The sequence below is a fragment of the Dunckerocampus dactyliophorus genome, chromosome 2 (genome assembly GCF_027744805.1).
Source record: "Dunckerocampus dactyliophorus isolate RoL2022-P2 chromosome 2, RoL_Ddac_1.1, whole genome shotgun sequence".
NCBI classification, from domain to species: Eukaryota; Metazoa; Chordata; class Actinopteri; order Syngnathiformes; family Syngnathidae; genus Dunckerocampus; species Dunckerocampus dactyliophorus.
The window spans coordinates 11,465,750-11,492,925 of record NC_072820.1 but is presented as its reverse complement, the minus strand read 5'-3'; the positions used below and the strand labels follow the sequence as shown (position 1 = coordinate 11,492,925).

General features: G+C 40.8%; 1 protein-coding gene across 7 annotated transcripts in view; it reads left to right on the top strand.

The window, feature by feature from the left end:
- The window catches only part of LOC129177480 (receptor-type tyrosine-protein phosphatase S-like), a 111,369-nt gene that overhangs the window by 35,370 nt on the left and 48,823 nt on the right, over positions 1–27,176 (top strand). For all 7 annotated transcript variants that reach the window (XM_054768675.1, XM_054768673.1, XM_054768674.1 and 4 more), the window contains exons 4-5: positions 2,810–2,951; positions 15,247–15,435. In XM_054768675.1, coding sequence (XP_054624650.1) covers positions 2,810–2,951; positions 15,247–15,435 — 331 coding nt within the window. The remainder of the gene's footprint in view (positions 1–2,809; positions 2,952–15,246; positions 15,436–27,176) is intronic.

Genomic DNA, 27,176 nt, shown 5'->3' with positions numbered 1-27,176 from the left:
GTATAAGACAAATAAATATCAGGAGAATGTCGACTGTGAGTCATGCCAGTCGAAATATTCAGATATTATGTTGGCTTTTTGTCAGCGGTCACAGCAACGGGGCGGTGATGCTATTGTTTTCAAAAAGTAGCGATTTGCTTGTCCATAAGGCAACCACGACACAGCGTTATCAGATTTTCCCACTCTATAAGCCATTTTAGGGCACCCAGAGAGCCATTGCCATGTGAATTTAAGGCTGAAACAATCAAATACTTTACTGATTTCATCAGGAAAAGTTCCCGTGTGGACAAGCTCTTAGTCGTCTAAAAAAGGACAAAATGACATCAGCGATGAGAAGTCGAGTTACATCCACGCAGTTCTCTACTCCTCCAAGCAGCAGCATTCTATGTATACAACAGTGGCATCGAAACAGGAGTTCGGAACATTCAGAAAGACATTTCCATCCCATATTTATAAAACAAATAGTTCATTGATCATTCATTTTCATCATTGGTGAAGGAAATGTTGTTAAATGTCCATCCCTAGTTGAAAATAGTGCAGTTATAAATGTACTGCAGTGCTTAACCTTTTGTATGATTTCCTACAAAATTCTCCTGCAAACACAATTCATGACGTGTCTGCGGTACAAATGTTGTTTCAATTATTATTTGCGATAATCCAACATTCAGAATTTTGTTCCTTGTCGGCTCATGTGAGCGTGTTTGAAGCTGATTAACAGGGGGATGAGGGATGGGGGGTTAAACCGAGTGATAGTCAGGTGCTTGGGGGACTGAACAGATGCAGAGGATCACGGGTCAAATTTTTTGGTGGGCTTCATGCACCAGTGAGCAAATTCCATCTGAATAAAGCTTTATCTTGTTCTTTTTAAACGTGCATGCCGTTAAGACTAATGATTAATGCTTGTCTTTAAAGTCATATTCTAATTCATGAAATAACATTAAATTCCAAACAGTGAGCCCAGAATGGTAAGTACAACACACTGGGGTGTCTTTGCACAAGGCACCGCTTCCCTGCAGGTACGTATCCTCATGAGGGGGGCAAGTAATCGTAATTAATGTCATCTAGAATTTATGGAGAAATTTACACTTTAGTATTGCTGAACCTAACAGTGATGTAAATTAAACCAAAATCCAAAATGTGAATGAAAACGAGAGGAGACAAGAAAAACCCTTGTTTCCTTTCCTCATACTTGAGTTTTTTGCATTTCCTTTGGCTTTTAATATAAGAAGTAGAAATATAATAAAATAATATAGTAGTAAAGAAATGTAAAATGATTGCACCTTAAAGTGCTCATGACACCAAAACACGTTCATCTTGAAAAATTTACATTGAAACGCATATTTCCTATGTTTGACGTGCGCGCGAATGTTGACTTTTGTTAAGGTTTCGTCACTAAAAACATCTGGAGCAGAATGCGGAACTGCCCCCTCCTTTGTTTCAATTGTTTTTGTGTTGTGGTGGCATGTTTTTTGTTGATTTTCTGTTGTTGTTATACATATTTTTTAATATTATGCCTGAGTGTTGTGTGGCAGGCTTTTGCTCGAACACATTATTTATGTGTTTCTATGTGTTGTGTATTTGTTATAGGTGTCACGAGCACTTTAACTTACGGTAGACATTTGAAACGTATATAATACGGTGCATAGTCAAATTAAAATAACAATTTATGTAAAAATTACACATGTTATATATTTTTAATGCCATGAATACAACTTGTCCAATGTTTTAAACAATTAGAACATAATATTATTATAATATTTTTTAATTATAACAGTTTTTTGCATTACACTAAGTTCCCAACTAACGAACACAATTGGTTCCAGGCGACCTTTCTTAAGTCGAATTGTTCTTAAGTCGGGGAAAAGGTAATATTACCAATGATATGTAGGTACTACATGTATGTGTATACATATACAGTATAAGTATATGTACGTAAATATGAGTTTGGATGTAGTAGTAATATTAAACGAGGATAATTAATGAAAAAAACAATAATAAAAATGATATAATAATACGTAATGATAAATGTTATTTACCTTTGAAGAGGAGTGGTCGAGCATACGTCGTTGTGGAGGAGGAGGAGGAGTTATTGAAAAAAGGACAAATCGTCGTCGTCGTTAGACTCTTCTAAAAGAGGTAGTGTTCTGTGGGTGGTGTAGAATTAAGCACGCCTATTAACTCTTCATAAATTTTAATCACACGCTCTGTCCGGGTTGTATCATACAACTCTTAGCCTTCCTCTCTCCTTTTCCTCAGCTTCCCATCTGTTGGTCCCATTAGCAGTGTCACAGTGCCCTCTGCTGGTCAAGCATGTAGCAGTATAAATATGGATTTGTTGGTCAAGCATGTAGCAGTATAAATATGGACTTATAAGGCAAAACACATGAACAAATAGACCAGTCGGCTTGTGTTCATATCTCCGAATGTTTGCACGTCGGATGTTTATTAGTAGGGGACTTAGTGTACCTCTTTTTACACATGAAAAAATAGACCAGTCGGCTTGTGTTCGTATCTTCGAATGTTTGCACGTCGGATGTTCGTTAGTAGGGGACTTAGTGTACCTCTTTTTTACGTGGGCATAATCAGATGTTTTACATAATGTGGTGTTCAAATATGGTTCCTTGCCTTCTAATGGGTTAAAAATTTGACCCATGGAACATATCAATTCAACATCTGAACAAATCAAAGGTTGAACAACCCCCGGGATGGGAATGTTTTTACTTCGGAGGGTCCACTGTAACTGTTTATTATTGCAAACGCATGCATCCACTTGGATGTGACTAATGTGTGTTTTCTTGTGGCTGTTCAGACCATCGAGTTTGACGAAGGCGCAGGCGCCGTGCTGAGGATCCAACCTCTCAGAGCACCTCGAGATGAGAACATCTACGAGTGTGTGGCACGCAACAGCGAAGGAGAGCTGTCAGTCACTGCAAAGCTGGCCATTATCAGAGGTGAGACAAAGGAACACGTGGCTGTCCGTGCATCTTCATTCTTATTACTGGTGCCTGCACCTGGCTTCAGCTGTGTAGAGCCGGGCCAAAACTCAGCCTTCCGCAGTAGGCTCTTCTTTTTATAGTCAAGAGCCTGCCAGCTAGTGGTGGCGCTGCATCCCAGCATGCCCCAATCACTTCTCATCCTGGCCAGAGCACTGGTTAATCACTGGTTCACAGTCTCCTTGGAGGAACACAATGTGGTTCTCCAACACGCTATGAACTTGCCTTGCAGCTGTGAGCACTGGCTAGCTGCCCAGCAGAGTGGCAAAGGACAAAGAAATAGAGGAACGGCTGCCCCAGCAGCTCGAGTCCATGAAGAAAAATCGGGGGATTAGACTTCGGGCTGGCAGACAACCCGTATCTGTCGGCAGGAAATTGAGGAAGTGAATGCGAGAGGGAGAGAGGGAGCGAGGGCAAGGGAAGGTGAACCACAGTTGCAGAGGGTGAAGAAACGGGTGGTGGTGCGAGTCAAGTGAAACAAAAGAGACAAAATGGGATGTCAGCGCAAAGGAGGAGAAGAAGGTAAGAAGAATGGAGGAGTCGGCTCTGCTGAATGATGAACAGAAGGTTGGCCAGACCATCCCTTGCCCATCTGTTAACACAAGCCCATCATTTCTGTACACAGCAGCAACCTAAAAGCCATTACTGCGTGGTGAACTGTACCTGGGGGGGGGCAAGCCTCTCAGTGCGTGTGCTCGCATGGCCTTGTTTCTGTTTGTGTTTCTTTTATCTGAATGAATTCTTGCTATCATGACATCTTTGATTTGATTCCTCCTAATCAGCTGCACTGTGCAGTGAATAGAAGAGAGGATTGTGAGGGATGTCAACAATATTCAACTTCAAATATAGTTGTGTCTTTTACAAACAAAGTTATTGAGCGCAAACTGTTGTGGAATATTAAATAACTGTACTCGGTCACAGCTTGACGGTGACAGAGAAGAGGAGCGCTTCTTAGTTTATTGTACATCTATTTACATAAGGCTCTGACCACGTAGCAATGACATGGATCGTCAGATACCTTCCCAACAGAACATTCAGTTCCGAACAAATACCAATGACATGTAACACCATTTAACCATCAACAGCACATTATTGAGCTTTGAGTGTTTGCTGACAGTGTATGTGTTTAGTCCCTTCTTATCTAGTTGTGTGGCCTAGTTTGCAAAGCACTCTATTATTCAATACTGACTGATTCTACAATAGAGCTTGGCAAAACAATGAGAAAATTGTTGGACCAATATATCCCGATGTATTGTATCGTTAGCTCTCATGGTACACCATCGATACATCAATATATTGTCTCATAATTTTGTTTCTGCCTTCAATCATGACAAAATAGTCTTCAAAGACAAGATAATGTGTCAGGAAGCCATGGTGTTTTGCTTGCATGGAGTTTTGTTTATATGTGACCAAGGGTGTCCAAATGGCACACGTTTGGAACGCCTGATATTAATTAGGCAATGTCCTCATGAACACGGATGTTTTAAAAACATTTTTGGATGGTTTTGGGCTTTTTGTCCCCACGCAAAGGTAGGTTTTTGTCCTTAACAACTGAACTTTTGGAAAAGTTTTTTTTAGATTATTTTTATTTTTATATTATTATTGTAGTTGTAGTTTGCATGAAAAACTGTCTGATTCTGTGGAATACACCACTGCAAACTATCCATCCATCCACGGGGTCACGGGTATGCTGGAGCCTATCCCAGCTGTCTTCGCGCAAGAGGAGGGGTAGACCCTGGACTGGTCCCCAGCCAGTTGCTTGGCACATATAGACAAACAACCTTTCACACTCACATTCACACCTATGGACAATTTAGAGTCTCCAATTAACATAGCATCCTTATCTTTGGATTGTGGGAGGAAGCCGGAGTACCCGGAGAGAACCCAGGCATGCACAGGAAGAACATGCAAACTCCACACAGAGATGTTCCAGCAGAGATGTGAACCCACAATATGACTGTGAGGCCAACACCACTGCTAACTACAACTGTATCTTATTATCTATGTATCGGTAGAATTGTTGATTCATTTGCTGTATTTGTAATTGATTTACTTGATAAAGTAGCCATAGGGTGTATGTTGTAAAGTAATCTGTTTCTTTGATGGAAATACAATATAACAAATTAAGTCAGTATTAAGGTAATGTTCATCTTGTATTGGTTAATTATGGGATGTTGTGAACCAATTCGTTGGTTGGGTTAGAACAGCTTCTTTAGATAAACACCTTGATTCATTTAGTTAACGACATGTTCTTCTACAAGCCATTTGTTGTGATTTTAAATACAGCGATACTGTGTGGAAGAATCTCAGCCTGACCTTCACTCTCATTGTTTTTTAATATAACGGCTTAACGGCTGAGACTGCAAGTCACTTTAAAGGGCATGATATGATAATCATTTAAACACAGGGTTAGTTTAGCACACTTTGTGACACAGTGTTGTGCATTTAAATACAGCATAGATTAAAAATATATCTCACAAAAGCGAGTGCATCTCTTACCTTGCAGCAACAGTTCTAGTATATCTGCTCAAGGGACGCACAGAGATCCAACATGGATAGTAGCAGTCAGTATAGAGCTTGTATAGTGCTATAGATTTCAAATACAGTGGAACCTCAGTTAGCGTCACTAATCAGAAGGCCCCACACACCAAAACATAATCTAACTGAATCAATTTTTACCGTAAAAAATCATGTAAATCCAATTAATCGGCTCCGGACACGCAATGTTAACACAAAACACTTTTTTAAAATACATTTACAATCATACTTTTACATGCAGAAAACAAATTGAAATGCAAATAAATGACGACTAAAAGGGATGAATGAACATTTAACGCAGTGCTTCTCAAATCGTGCCCCCGCTTCCCCCCCTTTTTTTTGCTCATATCCTTTGAGAACTCTCACTTTTGAGTGCATTTCCAGTAATAATTCTGAAGCTATGGACCACAAGAAGCTACAACATGCTTTTTGCTGTGCTGCAGATTATATGTCATCCAAGAACGGAGTTAAGTGCGCTGACGTTTGTAAAATATCAAAATCACAACTCTGTTCACTTGAGAAAATGGTCCACGAGCGAAGGATGTCGCAAATATTTTCCATTAGTGACCAAAACTTTTCACTTCTATGAAAAAAAGTATTTTTGTCCACTGATGGGGTCCATGCCATCATTGTGTATAATGGTTGACCGACACTAATAGCAGCTGGTGTGGTTCTTGTGGTGACTCACAGGATGTGGCTGACTGCTCTATAGGGTTGCTAATGGACAGCGATGTGGCAGTTTATGATCACTGAGATCTTATCTTTTTTTTTTTTTTTTTTTTTTTTTTTACCTTTCCTCTTCTATCACCCACCCTTCTACTTTATTTCACTTACTTTTGACTACTGGCCCAGGCTTCTGTGGCCCACAGCGCAGTAGGTTTCTAATTTCTCCTCCTCTTGTTTTATTCATTTTTTCATTTTCACAGTCATCTATCCTGCCTGATCTCACTGTCTGTCCAAACTCTCCCACCTCCTTGCCCCTCTTCCATGTGCAAAAGGAGTACTTCTATGCACACTGCAGTCATGCTGTTGAGCCTTCAGGAAAAGTGAATATCTGCAGTTCTGCATGTTGCAAAACCTCTGGTGGGCGAGAGGTCCTGCAGCAAAGTGCTTGTTTAGTCGTGTGTGCATGTGCACAACTGTGATGACTGTGTTGCAAATACATGCGCATTAACTCCTTCATGACTGCGTGTTGTGCATAATTGGGTTTGTGCAATGTAATCCTGATTATACTCACCTCCCAGTGTCCCATTTTTGGAGACCGGGAGGCGGGGATGGGAGAGGAAGAGTAAGAGAGAGAGACGGGAGGAGAGATGATCTGCCACCACCATAAACACCCTTCATATGACTAACGGACAGCCAGATCAGATTGTTCACCCCCCGCCCCCCAAAGGCGTCTGCTGCACTGGCAGGCCGGCGGCTCAAGCAGCAAAAAAAAAAGAGAGTATCAACTCAGCCTGCAAGAGGATTACACTCCTTGAGTGGAGAAACTGGCTCTTTCATCACACAAATGCACGTTTTTACATTTTCATATACCTCCTGCCTCCCCTTTCTTCTCCTTGCACTCCCTTTGCCACGCTTGTTTGCATGGCAGCGTGTGACATGGCTATGTTTGATGTGTGTGTTTAGCTGCCTGATGAGAGTACAGTTTGTAGATATAGAGGGGACTTGCGGGCCTTATTTTGCGCTGTGTAGTGTTGTGATCTATTCTCATAAAGGGCCATTAGCATTTAAAGTGCTCCTCTTCAGCCTTCCTGAAGTCTATTGGAGTCAAAGCATTAGAGCCTCTGAGGACTGCAGATTATTCCTGAATCAGGCTCTTTTTATTCAAGGCTTCTTTCATGCACGTGGCCATTCCCTACACAAATGAACCACAGGATGAATAGGCAACCTGTTTTTCAACCAAACATTTTGTGTGTGTGCTTGTGTGACCGCGTGTATGTAAGAGAGCTGGAAACACAAAGAGAAGCAGCGCGGGAGAGAGAAGCTGGAGTCCTGTTTGTTTGTTTGCATCATTTGCATTACGTGCTCGACTCTGTGTGTCTTCTCTGCCAGTTTGTATGTGTGTGTATGTGTAAAAATGAATTGCATATTTGCCCAAATTGGGTTGGTTTCACCGCCTTGTTTTTGGGCACCAGGCCTGGATGTCCTTCTGCAAACATAACCGGGCCAAAATGTACATGCTCAACCTTTCCGTGGCCACAAACACTAAGCTCCGGGGAACAATGCTGCTCGGCCCCTGCCAGCTTTCTCGTGAAAATGCTGTTGACACTCTCTGTGTTTATATACGCACTGCACATTTTTCCATATGCCGTCTTATCAATTTAACCAGGAGATGAAAAATAAGCTGTACTTTTTTGCACTGCAGTGTTTGTGTCTGATAAATGATTCATTTGGTGAAAAGCGTGATCAAGGCCATGCCTGCAGTATCTATTTCAAGCAGCCGCTGACTCACCCAGGAGGCTGGCTCAATACCTGTAGCTCCCACCTCCCTCTTCTCTACAGCCAACTATACTGTAGCATCCGCTATCTGTCACATGTATCTGCAGGATATGCATGTAGCTGCAGTTTAAGCATGTATCTGCGCTATGTATCCATCCAGCTGTTTAGTCTGTATCTATATCCCTAGCTATCTGGGAATGTTTTTTATTAAACAATCCCATAGGAAACAATGGAAATTTTATTCATCTATTCCAGCGTGAACCTGTCGCCATCATAAAACTTTATTAACAGTACAGGCGATATTTGAAATACCATTTTAACATTCTTAACTTCCGTACAAGCGTAAAGAAAAGTTAAACTAGGATAAAACTACACGTCCTTTGCTGACGGCGAGTCACGCAGTGATTTTAACCTTTTTCATTTCGGAAAACAAATGAAATTAACATTTCAGAAAAAAAACATTAACAAAAGGAAAAACTCATTTACATAAAAAATACAGTTAACAAAAGTTTTAAACCAATTTACATTTCAGAAAACACATTAACAAAAGGTGACACAAATTACCATCACACACACTGGAAAGGGAATGTACTACAGGCCAAACTGACAGCTAGGTCAACTCATCTTTTTGTTCATGGCCGCAGGATCGTCATTTCATGTTCTGGCAGAGCGATACTGATTCATCTAGTCGGAATATGGGCTGCCCATGTCAGCCTTGCTACTGGAGAATAACTTAACAGAATCGCGATCATGTTGTTTCCAACAAATCGTTGGTCACACGTGACACCCCCAGAGAATAACAGCACAGCGAAACAATGAAGGACACATGCAACTGTGTGTTCATGGAAACGGGTTTTTGTGTAAGAACAAAGATGGACATTTCATCTGCTACATTTATTATGCCTGACGCGGAAGATGAGTGTTCACTGCTGTTTGATCACCTTGTTTTCAATTTCAGCATTTCATGTCTTTATTTTGCACACTCGCATGTTGAAAGCTGATCATTTCATGTACCGTTATTGGCCTTCATTCCTTTCAATCTGGACTTTGCTCCAATCCCTTTTCGTTTTTTTGTAATTTTTGTTAGTTTTGTGTTTTGTTCATGTGTTTTCTGAAATAATCATTTGTTTGAAGTTTCTGAAATGTAAAAGTGTTTTCCAGTTTGTCAAGTGTTTTGCACTTCTGGGCCACCATACTAAACTCACTAAACTTTGCGATGTACAGTATTTCCCGATCTAGTTGCTTTTATTAATGGTGTTGTTGACTTATTATTTTTATTATATTTGTACTGACCAACCGGGATAGAGATGTGTGTGAAGTAGACATGGCCATTTGACTAAAAATGTCCATGCCAGTGTCATATTTAGCAGAATGAGCCTGCCTGTAGGAGTATCTCAACTTTCCATAGATTGCCTCATGTTGGCTTCTTTAGACAGCAAACAAGTGACGACTCAAATGAACAGCACACCAAGTAGCGCACTCAATTTTGTCTCATGTGCTTCAAGATTAATCAACAATCAATTCCAAACAAGGAAGCAGATTCTTAACAATCAGTGAATCAATTAATCTATGGCTGCTGTTCTACTTTTCCTCTTTGACATCACTGGTACCCTGTACAGTAATCCTTTAGATGCTCACTGAACCTAGGCCTCTCGAGATATGGCGAGGTATCATGCAACATCATTTATGTGACTTTTAGGGGGGGGGTGTCCGAATTGCAAAACGTCAGGGAAATTTAATTTTAGAGATTCCACGGCATTTGCGGTATTGGTAAAGACCTGCCCAGAATACAAACATGCACCCACACTGACCCCTCTGCAGTGGTGTGCGGTAATTAACAACCAGGGAGTTCATGCAGTCATAGCCGGCGGAATGATAAAAAGACAATTGGAGTCCTCTAAGGAGAAGGGTTGGGGGAGGACGGAGGGGAGCAGATGTAAGGCATAGCATATTCTTCACCTCAGGGGAGCTCACATCCTGACCTGCCTATCAATAGCCCTCCTCTGCTTCCTGTCCCCTCCTCCGTCTTTCGACAGTTCGGAAGGATCATTAGCATTGATCTATCGTGGGATACATGGGAGCGGCGATCCTCTGTCCCTTCATTTTTATAGTCATCTCGTATCTCTATGCAGGATTGCCTCGCTTCTGAGATTCCTTTAGTTGCGCCTAATGGTGTCATTTCTCCCTTCAAGCATCAGCTGCAGCTACTTGATGTTCCTATCTAAAGGTGGCTCTTCAAAGCTGATGAATTTTAAAGAAAAAAGAATGATCCGATCACCATTGAGCCTCTCTACCCCATAACAGAGGAAGCAGATGGTACCCGTCTGTCGTGTGTTTGGGTAGTAGGGGGCCTGGAGGTGGTGATCAGCCAAGGAAAAACAAGCAAACCCTTGACATGGCCACGATCTGCCTTTCGGACGGATTCCAAAGCTTACAACATTTCAGCGGCTTCTGTTGTCCTTCCGATCATGAGGCTCCTGTAGGCTTGATTTATAGGCAGGGAAATTGCCACTGGTAATTGCTTTTCAGCCGTAGGAAAGGGGAATATGTAATTATAGGTGCAGGTATGGAGGAGGTGTCAGTGTGTGTGTGTGCAAGAGAGATAGTGGTTAAAAGTGTAAGGAGAAGAGGAAGCAGAGGGCTGATGGCTGCTTGATTACGTGTCTGGCCATCTGGACGGCTGTCATCGAGATGCTTAATCCTATTTACTGGAGAGCCTCTTTGTGTGTTTGTGTCTATGTGAAAGTGGAAAAAACTGTATACACATGAGTGGGTGTGTGTATCACATTCCATAAGTCACATTTTTTGAGAATGCATAGCAGAACATCAACTATGGATGTCAATTTGGAGTTGTCTTCTACTTCTTCGAGTCCGGGTCCAGACGGTATCAGTATGGTTGAATATGGCCTATTGTTACTGAAAAATACGCATATTTAAGCAACTTGTACTTATTCTTGGCCTAAATTAAGCCTTATCAATCATAAAAATGGCTAAATTAACTAAAATACAATACAAGGCAGAAGAAGCAGTCTAAATGTGAATGTAGTATCCTACATTGGCCACTAAGTGTTGGTGTTTAGTGAAACAAAGGCCAGAAGTGATTGGAAGAAAAAGTTTAAATTATCTCACAATAGACACAATAAGAACAACATAATAATCCTAATAATAACATGAGCCACTGTTGGGGCCGTAACTCAGGACAAGCTGAAACTCAACTCTGAACCGCCGACGTCACTTCTTGTCCTCTACAAATCTGTCTGCCACCAACATCTGCTGGAGAACACATTTACTGTGACACACATGAACAGGAGTTTTATGTACCACATACCCCATACAGAAAAATTGGGCCACTTTAATACATGTTGTACATTAAAGATGCCGAAACCGATCCAATGTAAGTCAGTACTGTATATTCTAAGCTATCTGAACAACGCATCTTAGCTTTGTTTATCGGTGACAAGCACATTAGTGTAATATCTTATAATATATATATATCTCATAATATATTTGTTTTATTTTTAAAATATGTCAAGGGCCAATAAAAACAAGCTGTTGGCCGAAAACGGCCCCTGGGCCATAATATGGACACCCCTGCTTTATGCTTTTGCTCTAGTTTTGATTTACAGTCTGTGCTTTTTTAAAAATTCGACCTGGCTGTGTTGTTTATGTAGACCAGGGGTCACCAACACAGTTCCCGCGGGCACCAGGTAGCCCCCCACGACCACATGAGGTGCCCGCAGGCCTGCTTTTCATTCAGGTTTTCAGTTAACAATGTGAGAACACTAGAAAGAAAAGTATTCTGAAACCAGCATTTTGTGAATGTTTTGGTAAAACAAGCATATTTGCTTTGTTTGGGTTGAAATAAGGTATGAAAATCATTTCTACAGAAATGAGTAGCTCGTGGCCATTTTCATTTTCTAAAAGTAGCTCTCGCAAGAAAAAACGTTGGTGACCCCTGATGTAGACTGACATAAATAGATATACATCATCGCACGATGCACCATTCCATGCCTTTCGTTTGTCTTTAGACTGCCATGACACATGGGACAAGAAAAAAATCTGAATTGTGTCACGTGAACCATATAGTGTAAAATCCAGGCTAAGAGGGCATGCCTCGACTTGCCTGTTGTCATTGGCCACTTCTTCCAATTCCATCAGGGGGACACTGCGAGGCCAGCTGTGAAACAATCCCTCCCCGGTTGAACATTCCCAGAACAAGGGCTCAATTGGCTCAATATGAAGGGCAGCAACTGAGTCCCTCCCATAGGTCTGTGCTCCTCACCCTATTTTTATGAGTGAGCGCACACCCCCCAAGGAGGAAACTATCACTCTTATGTGCAATCTTGTCCAACCCACAGAGTTTGGGACCATAGTCTGAACCTTTCAATCAATAATTCCGCAGACATTTTGAGGAAGGTCCTGTTCTGTTCCAGCATGAGTGTACTACAAATATTATTATTTTATTAAGCTTTCAACCTAGCGGTGCGGCTAATTTATGACCATGTCTAAACTTGTGACGTCTCCTATACTTCAGAGCCACAACTAATCATTTAAATACTGTGCCGCTCGGAAATCAGTAGCTCATTCTTTAGCAGATGCCAATCCCAAGTTATAAGTGAGCCCTCAAGGAACTTGTTAAACCGGAAATCGCAGGAGGTCATTACGCAATAACAGCCAACAAAGAACACTAAAATCATCACACAGCAAACTAACACTCAAATAATAGCAATAATAATAATAATATAGGCTACAAGACAAGTACCAAATACGAGTTTAAAATTACAATCAACAGCTGAGCAGGTCATTGGCCGACAGCAGCCATGAGTGCCCAGCAGCCATGCCTGGCGGGCCACCAGAGGGAGCTTGTGAGTGCCTCTGACGTCACCAAATGAACTTTCTTTTGTAGATTTTACTTGGTATTCTCAAAATGTGATCCTACTTAAGTAGATGTTACTATCCATCCATTTTCTATACCGCTTCATCCTCATTAGGTTTGCGGGGGCATGCTGGAGCCTATCCCAGCTGACTTTGGGCGACAGGCGGGGTACACCCTGGACTGGTCGCCAGCCAATCGCAGGGCACATATAGACAAACAACCATTCACACTCACATTCATACCTATGGACAATTTAGAGTCGCCAATTAACCTCACCTGCATGTTTTTTTGGGAGGAAGCCGGAGTGCCCGGAGAAAACCCACGCGCACACGGGGAGAACATGCAATCTCCAGGCTGTTCCTGTATTGGCCAACGTGCTAACCACTAGACCACCGTGCGGCTAGATGTTACTAAAGTATCATTATTCAAATGTACGTTAAAAAAACAATTTACTACCTAATATTAAGTAAACTAAGATAAAATAGTTAATTAAAAGTTAACATTGCAAAGATTTTTTTTAAATAAATACTACGGTTTTCTCACATGGTTTACATGTATAACTAAAGTAACATTTACTGTGACATTTTTTCCAGTGTATAACTCATATATTTGCCATTTTCAAAAAAGGAAAGAAAAAGGACAATGCACAATAAACACGTAAATAAATACATAAAGAGCTTAGTAAACGTTGAACAAATAAAGAGCAAAATACCAGGAGAGACATTGTACAGTATAAGGTATACATTTTCAGCGTTAACCGAAAAACACTCTAACAGGCGTACGTTAAACGAGGTTCCACTGTACAGTAATTACACTTCCGTTTACTCTACTTTAACATGTTCATACCTACTTGTGTGTTTACCATTTTCTAAAAAGGAAATAGAAAGAACAAGACTGCATCACAAATAAGTAAACAGTTTATTAAACAATGAAAGAATGACCCCTATATCTCACACTGTATATGATTCTTGGAGATGCAGTGCAAAATATTCCAATTGGACGTGTGCGTAATCACAATGATTTAGTTAATGTAGTGAAGCTGCAGGCACAACGTGCACACACTGGTCCGCAGCCCCACAATAAAACCAGACATATCCAGGAGCATGTCGACACATCCCAGATCTGCCTCTCTAATAGTCGGTGCATTTAAACAATTACTGCTAACAAGTCCTTATTACCCTCAGTGCCCTGCCCCTCCTCTTGATCTCGGCTTCTAATTGCTGCTGCTGTTTCTGAGCAGGTCTCTGCATAGTTATTAGACAGGAATCATTACAAAGACGCAGAACCACACTGGGAAACACACACAGTTCAATGCCACCATCACCATACACTTGTGTTTGTCGGCAGGGAGTATGCCGTGTTGTGTGTGCACTAGTGTGAGTCTTTTCAGTAACTCTCTTGCTGATTGGGCGGTATGTTTATCCTCCTGTAGTGACGGCCTGTCAGAAACACAGCGAACCTTGCTGCGTGTCTGGCCGCCTACTAAATCACCTAATGACTAGCTAGCTGAGGGAAAAAAACCTGTGGCTTTAATGAGGAAGGATAGTGGCCCCGCTGTCTTTGCTAGTTTCTTCTCTTTCAAGCGGCTGCAGATGTGAAAGGCAGGGTGGTGGTGGTGGGGGGGGGTCTCACATCACCGCGCTTATGTGGAAGTCTTATGTTTCTCCACCAACGGAGACAAGGAAGGATTTATGCATGGCTAGATTTGACCCAGCACACTTTGACACATTTATGTTTAGAGAAAACAGCCAGACTTTTTAAGAACGTCCCTGCATTGTGTTGGCTTCCACAACAACCCTGTCTATGTGAATTTTCTAACCATCAGTCATTTGGTGGTCCGCTAATCGGGGTGAATTGAAAAGGAGATTATTGTTTGGGGCTTAAATCAGTACATTATTTTAAGGTTGAAATTGACATGGATTGATCAGAAGTTGCTATATTTATTGTTTATTATTCAGCTATATGTGCACTGTGTATGTGTGTAAGTGATCGGTAAGACTTTATTATTTCATGCTTTTTTTAATGATCTGTGTGAAGTTGGTGATTCATGCAAACCAATCCAAACCATCCAACCAATCAAGACTGTGGACCATGTATGCTAATGCTAAAAATGCTAACAATAAAGAAACAGTCTTCCCTTATTATTTGTGACTTGTTTTGTGCCTACAACTCAAAGGAACAGACCTCTATTATTGTTAGTCCAAGATAAAGGTGCAACTTTTATGTCATTATTATGTCATTTTCTTGCTTTTGTATAGCTCCCTGTCACCAACTAGCAACATGGTATTACAAGATAAGACAGTGCTAGCTTATGTATGCTCAAGTGTGACTTTCTACTGATTTGGAGTGTTGTCATCTTCCATTGAAGCTCAGTATTTATTTTGTGCATCTATGCAGAGGACCTGTTGCCATTTGGCTTTCCCAGTATCGACATGGGCCCCCAGCTGAAGGTGGTAGAGCGCACAAGGACAGCCACCATGCTGTGTGCCGCTAGCGGAATCCCGGACCCAGAGATCTCCTGGTTCAAGGACTTCCTGCCCGTTGAGCCTGGCTCCAGCCAAGGTCGCATCAAACAACTCCGATCAGGTGAGAATTTAGATAATTCATTGGCCAGCTTCTTCACTGTTACAAAAAGCAAGCAAACACTACATTTCGAGCTTAGCATTGCTATCATATAAAATCCCTGTTGCTCTAAATTTGGTGATTATCATGCTTTGTGATTATGATTGAGAGATTACATGTTCTGACGCTGTGGGGATTTACAGCCTTTTTCAAAGCCAATTTCATGAATTTGCTTTATTCTGGTGCTAAGGAAAAAAAGCTGTTTTTTAATCAACATTTGAGACACCCTCCACCCCGTTAAAACAGGTGTCTAACCCTACCCACATAATATTTGAACTATGGAATGTGGATTTCCACATGTCACAAAGACTCTTCAGATCAGGGGTTTTCAAAGTGTGACACAGTGAGGCTCCCTTCAGAGAGTATGATACGGCTGTGGCTTCCTTTACTGTCAGAAAAAAACGATTTTCTGCAGCATATTTTGGGGTGTTTTCTGTTTATCCAAGACTCTGTTTACTCTCTCAATGTAGGAATTAAAAAAAATATTTATTTTGCCTTTTAACATAACTAGGGATGTCCGATTTTGGCATTTTTGCCGATAGCCGATATGCCGATGTTATCCAACTCTCAATTTCCAATTTTCCAATTCCAAACCGATACTGATATCAATATGTGTAACATAGATAGATACATCCATCCATCCATTCTCTATGCCGCTTCTCCTCATTAGGGTCACGGGGGCATGCTGGAGCCTATCCCAGCTGACTTCGGGTGACAGGCGGGGTACACCCTGAACTGGTTGCCAGCCAATCGCAGGGCACAACACAGATACTTTTTTTTTTTTTTAACTGGCGCCGCCACGGTGGCTGCCTTTCAAGCAGCTCTGTTTGTTCTCCTACTTCTATCATCTTTTAAAGGCAACCTATTATGCTTTTCCTCTTTTCTGACCTATAAATGTTGTTACAATGTTGTATTCTCGTGTTAAACGATGCCAATGCGCCAGATAATGAGGTTTGTGCATTTAGAAGTGAGCCCTGAAAGCAGTTGTGGATGGCTCTGCACGCTGTGCTTTACAGAGTTTGTTTTTTTTTAACACCGAGTTCCATTGACGTCCATGCAACCCGGACTTCATTATATTGGCATGCCCAGCACCCCCACTCTGCTTCGCTCTGTTCACGGTGTTAGCACGTCGAGCAATGGCTCCCAGGAAATGTTTGTTTGGGTATACCTAAAGAAGTGTATTATAAAGCGTATTGGCTAATGTTTTGTGAACATCGGCCAATACAAAACTGGACTATCCGCCAAACTGTTTGTGAAGTCCAACACTTTTCCTACATTACTTTGTTGTGTTGAAGAGTCAGAAGAACAAGGGGTAAGTAACAATTTATCAGTGGCCTCACGTTTTTTTTTGGTGTAAGTAATCGGACAAAAGCGGCTCGGCAGCTGTCCGGAAGTCTTTGGGAGGGCTTGGGAGTGTGACCAATCACAGCGGAGTGGGCTCTGCGAGAGGCGAACCTGGAGGTGCAGAGTCTGGAAGATCTCTGTGCGGGTTATCGTGTGTAGCTGCTCTATAGAAGTCCAGAACTCAATACAAAGGCCCAAAAATTAATATAATAGGTCTCCTTTTAGTTATATATTCTATCCTATGGACTCGTCCGTATTCAATCACATTTTTACTTGCCATGAGAGCAAGGTCCGCATCGGTGTGATTCCCTGTTTACCCATTGAGGAAAGAAGCCGTATCGAGGAATCAGAGCTGGGGCTAAGAGGAAAGCCAAGCGGCTAGCAAGGAATTGGAGATTCAAGTCTTTGGTACCTTCTGTTATCATGGGAAACGTGAATTCACTACCGAACAAGATCCACAAGTAGACAAAGCACGTCAAGACCTTCAGGGAGTGCAACTTACTGTGCTGCACTGAAACAGCTATCGTCCCAGATGCCAACGTGGGGAGCTAGCGGACTTTAGCACACTCAGAGCAGACAGGGACACGAGAGCCTGTGGAAAGCGCAAAGGAAGTGGGCTTGCACTGTATGTGAATAAACGACGGTGTCATCCCGGGCCTGTGAACATTAAAACGCCCGTATGTACAGCATTTCTTAAAACCGGTTTTCATTATAGGGGAAAAACCAGATACCGATATCTACCGATATCACAATTTTTTACCCCAAAACATAACTGAAGTTAGTGTAGGCTCTCAGTCGTACAGGAGTTGTCCATCGAGGAAAAGGCTTCTTGAGACGTCATCTGTACTTCTGTGTAGAAGGTGTCGGACGTTTCGCTCCTCATCCGAAGAGCTTCGTCAGCAAACTAATAAGTGCTGGTAGCTTAGGCCTTAAATACAGTACTCGCGAGGACACTAAAGAAAACCAACTAGCCTTCTTAGACTGCAAGGTAATTATAGGAAAGGACAGACAGCTACTTACAGAGGTCTTTAGAAAGGCCACACACACTGACCAATACCTGCTTTTTGAATCAAACCATCCACTACAACATAAACTAGGGGTTATTAGGACCCTCCAACATAGAGCGGAACAAATACCAACTAGTGCTGAGGGAAAGAAAAAGGAGACACAACATGTCCAGAGAGCGCTCTCAACCTGTGGGTACCCACGGTGGGCTTTTAACAAATGTCAAAAGAAGAGAGTAGGGAAAGAAACCCAAAAGCCCACAGAAGCAAAAAGGAGAGGAGTGGTAGTCCCTTATGTAGCGGGGGTCTCCGAAAAACTCCAGAGGATCTTATGGCAACACAAAATTCCTACCTATTTCAAACCAGTAAATACCCTGAGACAAAAATTAGTGCATCCTAAAGACAAGGCTCCAAACCAGAAACAGAGCAATGTGGTCTATTCCATCCACTGTAAAGATGAGGAATGCAAAGAGCACTACATTGGGGAAACTAAGCAAATGCTCCAAAAAAGGCTTTATCAACATCGCAGGGACAATGCTAGTGGTCCTCAATCAGCAGTACATCTACACCTGAAAGCTACCAATCACTCTTTTCAGGACAGCGAGGTTAAGATTTTGGCCAAAGAAAACAGATGGTTTGAAAGAGGAGTAAAGGAAGCTATTTTTGTCAAACAACAGAACCCATCATTGAATCGGAATGGTGGTTTGAGGTTTAATTTGGACCCTGTGTTCAGCAGGTTACTGAGACCAAAACCCACAGCTCTTAGTCTTGCAAATGAGGTGAAGGCAGGGCCGAGCCAGAACAATAGATGCTAACAAGCCAGTATCAGAGTCGTTCATACCCAATTCAGGGAGCGACACTTCCCTTTTATCGTAGGTGTGAATAACAGGATAGGATTATACCACTGCTCCGCCCAGGCTTAGTGTAACAAACCAATAGGAGGAGGGTGTTGGCACACCAATTCCGCCCACTCTTACTGTATTTAAGGCCTAAGCTACCAGCACTTATTAGTTTGCTGACGAAGCTCTTCGGATGAGGAGCGAAACGTCCGACACCTTCTACACAAAAGTACAGATGACGTCTCAAGAAGCCTTTTCCTCGATAACTGAAGTTAATTTCAGTCTGAAAAGGTTTTTTCTCTATTTTTGTCAAGCTGCCCCGACTGTCCTGAAGTCTTCTGGCCAACCTCACACAGGAGGCTTCTATATTTTGCTGATGTTCTTGTTATATACTGTATACTCATTCTCTATCCTCATTCTACCAAATGGTGTACGTAGAATGAATGTTTGCATTTGGAGGCAGTACGTGTATTGAAGGATGGATTGAGGGATGAACAATTTGCACTAAAGACAGTTTGCTCAGCTTTGTTTGTGCTCCTCTGCAGAGACCACACAGTCTCTCCTGGAATAAGCAGACAAGCATTCCTCAGCTATTTTCCCTCAGCTTGTCCTCAGAGATAATGAAAGTGATGGTGAGGCGAAACCATTTTGCTGTAGCTCGAGCCCACATCCTCCGCCCAGCAATCCTGCCCTTGGTCAACCTTTGGTTTACAATTTTTATTTGTACAATTGTAGCTAAAAAAAAAACCCTAAAACGTCTGCAACAGCTGACCTACCTGACTGCCGACTGACAGAGTGTTTGGGACAAACCCAGCAAGAGCGTGTGTAATAATATCGTAAGATAAGGAGCCCTTTGCGTACAGTCCCTTTAATAAAACGCCCAGGGATCTCATCCAGAACCCTACTGACTTCAAAAGGTTAGATGTTTGGCTTAGCACAGGTGAAAGGTTACATCCATTTTCAACCAGTTTCCTGCCAACTTACAACCCAGACAACATAGCAAAATTAGCTTCGGCCAAAGGTGAAAAATGTACTTATCCTTGTCAATATCAAATGTTTTCTCTCGTCAGAGCGGGAAACGTATTGATTTTAATCAATACAATATGGGAACGGTAGCTAAGGTCGTAGGCCTAATCAGTATGTTATTGCTATAATTAGAGCCATATGAAATCTGTTTTATTTTTCCCAAAATTCCGTGTTATTTTTCTCCAAATTCCGTTTTAATTTTTTTGAATTCTGTTTTTTACCTTTTACACGTATTTTACCAGCATAGAGTGCGTAGTTTTCTGACAGTAAATAAAATGTCCATTAATTAAATGCAAAAATGCTTACATTTATTGATGCAATACATCATTGGCCAAATTAGACAGGATGTGGCGCATAGCGCTCTTTTTTTTTTTGAGGGCCGGAAGTGTGTTGTGTGTGTTGAGAATGGCCGTTGACGGTTAAGACAAGCCGGGTGAAAGAACAAACGTACCTATAGTCCTTATTTCACTCAGAACTTGCATGACGTCAGTGGGCATGCTAAACATTACATTAACGTTACATTAACAAGCGGTAAAACACAACACTGCGTAAACACACTCATACAGCCTGAGTCTTATGCACACAGCCACACTAGCATGCCAAATTAAGCTAAACCAGCTAGCGTCCATTCACGCTCCGGAAGAGATGAGTTTTGAAGTTTTTACGCCAACTTTCTGCAGTGTTTCATGTCGCTGTTTCTACATTTTTATTTCGTAAGGGGTCGAGCTAGTGTTTGTTATGAGATTCTGCCACGATTGAGCGGTCTGCTGCGGAAAGACTTCCCCACACAAATGACAAATGTTCCTTCTCATGATGACAGCATTTCATTCGCAATTTGTCAATTTCCGCGAGATTTCGCGTTTAACAATATCGTTAACATTTGACCTGATACGGGTGCCAAAAGTGGTACGTTTGACACAGTCCTGGTGCTAAAGCAATGTCTTTACTTTATCGAGGGAAAGGCCTCTTGAGATCTCATCTGTACTTCTGTGGAGAAAGTGTCGGACGTTTCGCTCCTCATCCGAAGAGCTTCGTCAGCGAACTAATAAGTGCTGGTAGCCTAGGCCTTACAGTAAGAGTGGGCGGAATTGGTGTGCCAACACCCTCCTCCTATTGGTTCCTTACACTAAGCCTGGGCGGAGTAGTGGTCTAATCCTCTCCTGCCATTAGCACCTCCGATCAAAGGGAAGTGTAGCTCCCCGTAGTTGGGTATGAACGACTCTGATACTGGCTCGTTAGCATCTATTGTTCTGGCTCGGCCCTGGCTCCACCTCATTTGCAAGACTAAGAGCTGTGGGTTTTGGTCTCAGTAACCTGCTGAACACAGGGTCCAAATTACACCTCAAACCACCATTCCGATTCAATGATGAGTTCTGTTGTTTGACAAAAATAGCTTCCTTTACTCCTCTTTCAAACCATCTGTTTTCTTTGGCTAAAATCTTTACCTCGCTGTCCTGAAAAGAGTGATTGGTTGCTTTAAGGTGTAGATGTACTGCTGATTGAGGCCCACTAGAATTGTCCCTGCGATGTTGATAAACAACAACTCCTGTACGACTGAGAGCCTACACAGACGTCTTTACTTTATATTTTTGCTGAATTTTGTGACATGCCAGTTGAACAGAATACTAATTTAATACTTCAATCATGTAAATAAATGTTTAACAATGTAATAAATTCACTTATATGAAATTAAATGCACAACAAATTGTCGTGATTATCATAGCAAACCCAGCAGCAATACAGAACACAATACAGTTGTCTGCAGCAGTTGCTTACTCTTTTCAGCATATTTTTTTGTACTTAATCATCCACTCACCTATTCTTTGCCAGGAGTTGTTTTGGTCCTTTTTGCGGTGTCACCCAGACATGACATTCATTCATCAGTGCAGCATGTTAGGCCAATGAAACAGCATCAAGATAAATTGCACTGTAACAGACTTGTGTGAGGTTTAATGGGATTTCAACTCTACAAAAGCGCCACAGAGCTGAGCAACAAAATGCACTGTATAATGAACCAAACGCTGCAGTGAGACGCCTGCGAGGAAATCAATTACACCTGAGCGAGGTGCAAAATAGAGGCGAGATGCTGTGTGGATGACGCTCCTTTAAGATTGCTTAAATGGGGGCACCTTCCAAGCGCTGCCTCTGATTTTGTAGACGGCTGCCAGCTCTCATTGGACCGCGGCCAGGGGTGTGTTTAGGGACACAAATGTTGTTTTTCTTCCCTCGTCTTTTCTTTGTTTTTTTTCTTTTTGTTTTTCTGTTGCTGATATGAGTGAGGTTGAAAAATGATTTTGAAAAGAACTGCACACTATTTTACAAAGTTCCCACTGTCACAAATAGAGGTAACGCCCACTTCTGTCCCTCCAAGTGTAATGCACTGTATAGTAATATATCCCATTGGGCTAATTATTAAACTACATTGTGCCCTATTTGTGTCAAGCACACAAACAAATATATCTGAGGGTGTACAGTATATGTGTCTCACTGTTCACCTTTAATGAACGTATACAATCAAACCTGTGGGAGGAAACATATGGCACAATGTAGAGTTGAACTTTTCCTGACTTCATAGCTCAACAAGAGCTCCATCTCTCTCTCTCTTTATTTTTTCTTCTCCCATTTGCTTCCCCGTGCAGTTCAGACATGAGTGAGGTTTAAGCATGGCAAGCTATCTGTCAGTATGTGACATATGAGACTGAGAGTGGCAGAGTTTACCTAAGCACACTGACCAGCCTCCGAGACCCACAGCCTAGCCAGCAGATGGCCTGCAATATGGCCCCGGAGGTTGACTGCTGGGTAATAGATAGACCTGCCTTACCTAAGAATTGTGGGTTGATCAAATGGGTTGGCAAAAAAAAGAAATACAGAATGATTTGAAATTAATCATGATCTAAGAGGCTTTCTTATTTTCTGCCTCAAGTTTCATTCCCTGTTATATAGTAAATGATCACAGTCACAATGATTCAACATTCCCAGCAACCGCAAAAGAGGTATGAATTCAAAAGACGGCTTGCTATTTTCTTCATTTTGACAAAAAGTTCCATGTCCAGAATTATTCATACCCTTTATTGCTACATGCACATCACATGTTTGTAATTGAAGAGTAATTTAGAATGCTATAGATTATGCCAGAATTTACCTGGTACAAAAGAATGGTAATGGTTTAATTTGATTTTATTTCAACATGCATGCAAGTTACAATGGAATACATCACATAATTAAATTCACACTTCCATATGTCCAAAAGGAGTAGGAAGAAGCAAGGCCTATTTAATCCTATCCCCCATCCATTCCACGTCTTGTGCAGTACATTTTATTCACTTCCTGTAGTTCATATGTGATATTTTAAATACATAGAATAATGGTAGGTAGGATGAAAGGTATTGTAACAATATGATGATGTCCTTATTAAGATTTTTTTCACAATCAATATAATAAACAGTATAATAATACATAAATAAATAGTAATAAATAGAGACAAGCATAACAAAACACGTTCAAGACTCTCCTGCCTTCTATTTTGCAAACATCAACTGCTTGTATTGTTTTTATAATTTGCTCATCTTAGTGCACTGTTTGAATTCCTTGCCCAATCCGTTCCATAATTTAATTCCACATACTGAAATGACGTGGGTTTTTAGCGTTGTTCTCGCGTATGAGTGTTTCAAGTTTAATTTTTCTCTAAGGTCATATTTCTCCTCTCTTGTAGAAAAGTATTGTACGACGTTTTGGGGTAACAGGTTATTGTTAACTTTATGCGTTATTTTAGCGGTTTGAAAATCTACCAAATCAGCAAATTTTAATATTTGTGATTTTAAAAATAAGGGATTTATATGTTCTCTATACGCGGCATTATGTATTATCCTGTGTGTGAGTGATTATTGATCAAGAACAAATTTTGCTTTATTCAATATTGAAGTATTTCTCGCCACCTTTTGTTATGTATTTTTGATGTGAGATTTCCAGTTCATTTTTTCATCTATTATGATACCCAGAAATGTATTTTCGTTCACCCTTTCAACGTTCACTCCGTCTATTTGTATTTGGTCGTACGTGTCCTTTCTGCTATTACCAAAGAGCATTATTTTAGTCTTACATAAATTCAAGGATAATGTTTTTATAGTGCAAAATGATGGTCCCTCAAAATAGTCTAGACTAGATCACAGATAATATTAATTTTCAATGGTCTTTTTCACTCATAATAGTGCATCTCACAGTCTTTTGCAAGTTTCTTACATCATTTTGAGCAGGAAGATTATTTATTCTATTATTTATCCAGCAGGACGTCGTATTGGATTCGTTGACACATTTTTCACTTTATTTACATTTTAAAAACATTTTACTTTTACATGTTTTTGTCATGCTAGCATTCCTATTAAATATGGCATTTTCTCAGATATTTGTGACAAGTAACCAGATTTTATTCTGCAGTTGCCTGTGAATGTGGAGAAATTGACTAATATCAAATAAAATAATCAAGTCAGTCGTTTCTCGTTTCTCGCAGTTAGTTGGTTCCAGACCCAACCACGATAAATACATTTCCATGAAGTAGGAGTTAATATGAATAAATGCAAAATTTTCATAGTTTGAGCATAGAAAACGTGTCTGTAACTTTCTAAATATGATTTTTACCATTATTAGAGCTCTGTGGACATGAAATAGCACCCCATAGTCACCTTTACACGCATATTATTCTTTTATTATTATTATTATTATTATTATTACAACACATTGCTCAACTGTAATGTGCAGGCTACAGGGATCACTGCAGGGACACAAGAGATGGCCACCAGTTTAAGCATAGGATGCTAGCGAGCTAACTAGTTAGCCCCAATTGATTTTTTCTAAACTTAAGCTAGGGTTTCAAACTGAGTCAGAAAGAAGGACAAAATAAGAAGCCAAAAACTTACCACTTCCACGCGGAATGGGAGGATAACTTCTTCTCACTCTATCATGTCAGACATGCCATGGCTAACTCCATGCAGTGTGAAAGTAATGTAATGTCATGTCTCATCAATGTTTTGGGTCATCACTGACGCCGAGTGACCACAATACTACACATGACTTGTCTTTCAATATTTTTTGACTAATAACAGGCCATAGTCAACCACGAAACAGCGATCATTTATTAAGTAATACATTTTTGAAAAAACGCAATAAAGTGAGGGAATGATGTTCGATCCGCAATGTGGCGAGGGACGACTGTGTAATAGAGTGCATCCCAGCATATAAAGATGCACCGATCAACATTTTTGCACTTCTCATCGTGTTCCGAAACCTGAGTCTGGATGTCTGCCGATACAATACAATTTTATTTCGCTTTAACATGCAACCACACCAAAGGAGAATCTATCTATCTATCTATCTATCTATCTATCTATCTATCTATCTATCTATCTATCTATCTATCTATCTATCTATCTATCTATCTATCTATCTATCTATCTATCTATCTATCTATCTATTTATCTATCTCGCCTTCAATCTTCCATTATTTTTGGATTTGGACACATTTTGTTCACATTTGGATCAGACATGTGGTGCAGTAGAATCATAATAACAAGAGAAACACATTGTTGGTGCACAAAATGCATGTGAATGAGTAACAATCTCAGTATTTGTATTGCAGATATATAAAAAAAAAAGTGCTGCTCCAGAAGGATTAAAGTTAGAATCTTCCTATTGATAGATGGTAGCATCCCACCTCAGCTGACTCGCTGTTGACCTGGTGGAGCTATCAGGTTAGCCGTATCCGTTATTGTTTCAGCCTGACAGGCATGATACACCTTTCACCATTTTCCCGCAGCTCACTTTACAGAGATCATATCTCACTCTGGCTCTTTTAGCAGCTCTCCATCTCTTTCCCTCACTTTCTCTTTTTTTCAGTTCATCTTGACTAAAAACATTCATCACATCTGACCGCTACCACATTTTGTGTATGCACAGGTTAATAATAGGGTTTGCATTGTCGAGCTACATGAAGCATCTCCGGCTAAACATCTCTCACCTGAACTCTGTCTGACTAGACTTTCTGTCTGGAGGAGAGCTGATATCCTCGTGTTCATCACATGGTGAGCAAAGACAGAGAAAAACAGGAGTGCTATGTGGTGTGTGAAAAAGAACCTAGGTAGATGACAGATTTAGCTTGCTGAACCTCAGTTCTCAAAGTTGAGCCCAAGATGTGGCAAACAAATCACACGTTATCTCCCTCGGAGAATGATGCACAAAAAAAGCACACAAACTGCTCTCTGTAGAACCTTTTAGAGCTCATTTGGTCTGTCTTTTTTAATTGATGCAATCTGCTTTTGTCATTAGGATAACACACTCTGTGCATGTAGTGGTTTGTTGTAAGTGGAAATTACATTACGTCCACCATTAGATTTTAATTTGTATGATAGTCTGCGCATCCACTCGATAGACCAGCACTGCTCTGAATTTCATTGAAAAGGGACTCGCAAAATAGTGTTCATTAAAACAACATTATGCAGCTGTTTCACCTCACTGTGTAATGCACTCACATCATTGACCTAAAATATGTATTATTTGATTACTCTTAACATAGCCACATCTTCACTATGCATTCTTGGAAGTAGGTTATAAGAGAAAAGGAGTCATCTTTCGAAAGAAGATGGGAAGCGTCATTTTATTGGCCATTGCTGCAGTTGGTTCTGGATCACAAATTTTAAGGAGGAGCACTCAGAGAGCACTTACCTCCACCAAGGCTTAAGCCATTGTCTCCCTGCCAAACTAGTGAATGGCTGCGACTGAGTATTTTCACAGCGACGAGGAGGTACAGTGCCATTCAGGTCTTCATAGGACATGGTCCTATATCATCAATAAAGTTGTCAGACGGGTTGCATTATCGCCATCTATGACCATGAATTTATAGTTTTTATGCTGTCATCAATGTGTGGAATCTCTCCTAAATTGAATAATAATTATAATAAGAAAAATTGAATATTGTATTATATTAAAATGTTCTAATATTCCAACTTTATTATATATTAAAGCACATAATCGAATATTATTTATATTATTGTACGGTTATATATTATTAGTGTATTCATTTATTTAATTACATGTTACAAAGTTATTATTAATCAAAGTGATAATAAGATGCCACAAATCCATAAAAGAATCATAAAAGATGAAAAAACCTTATTATACGGTGCTATTGGCCAGGGCCACCGTCAGACAATGCCAAGGGCCTCTGGCTAATAGGTAATGTTCATTGAACAACAACACACAACTAGTGTTTGGAGGACAAGCCATATAATACAATGACACAAATAGACACATGAAAAAGCTAGTATGTAGCCGATGGATACAATATCCGCTTCCCCGTGGGAGAAAAACGAGCTCCAAACTAACCGCATTGTTGTTTGTTTTAAAAACAAAATGTCAATGTGGTAAAAGGTCACATTTGGAGTCCGAAGATGAGAAGTTCGGCGGATAATTCTAGCTATCTAGCTGTGGACAGCTAGCCAAA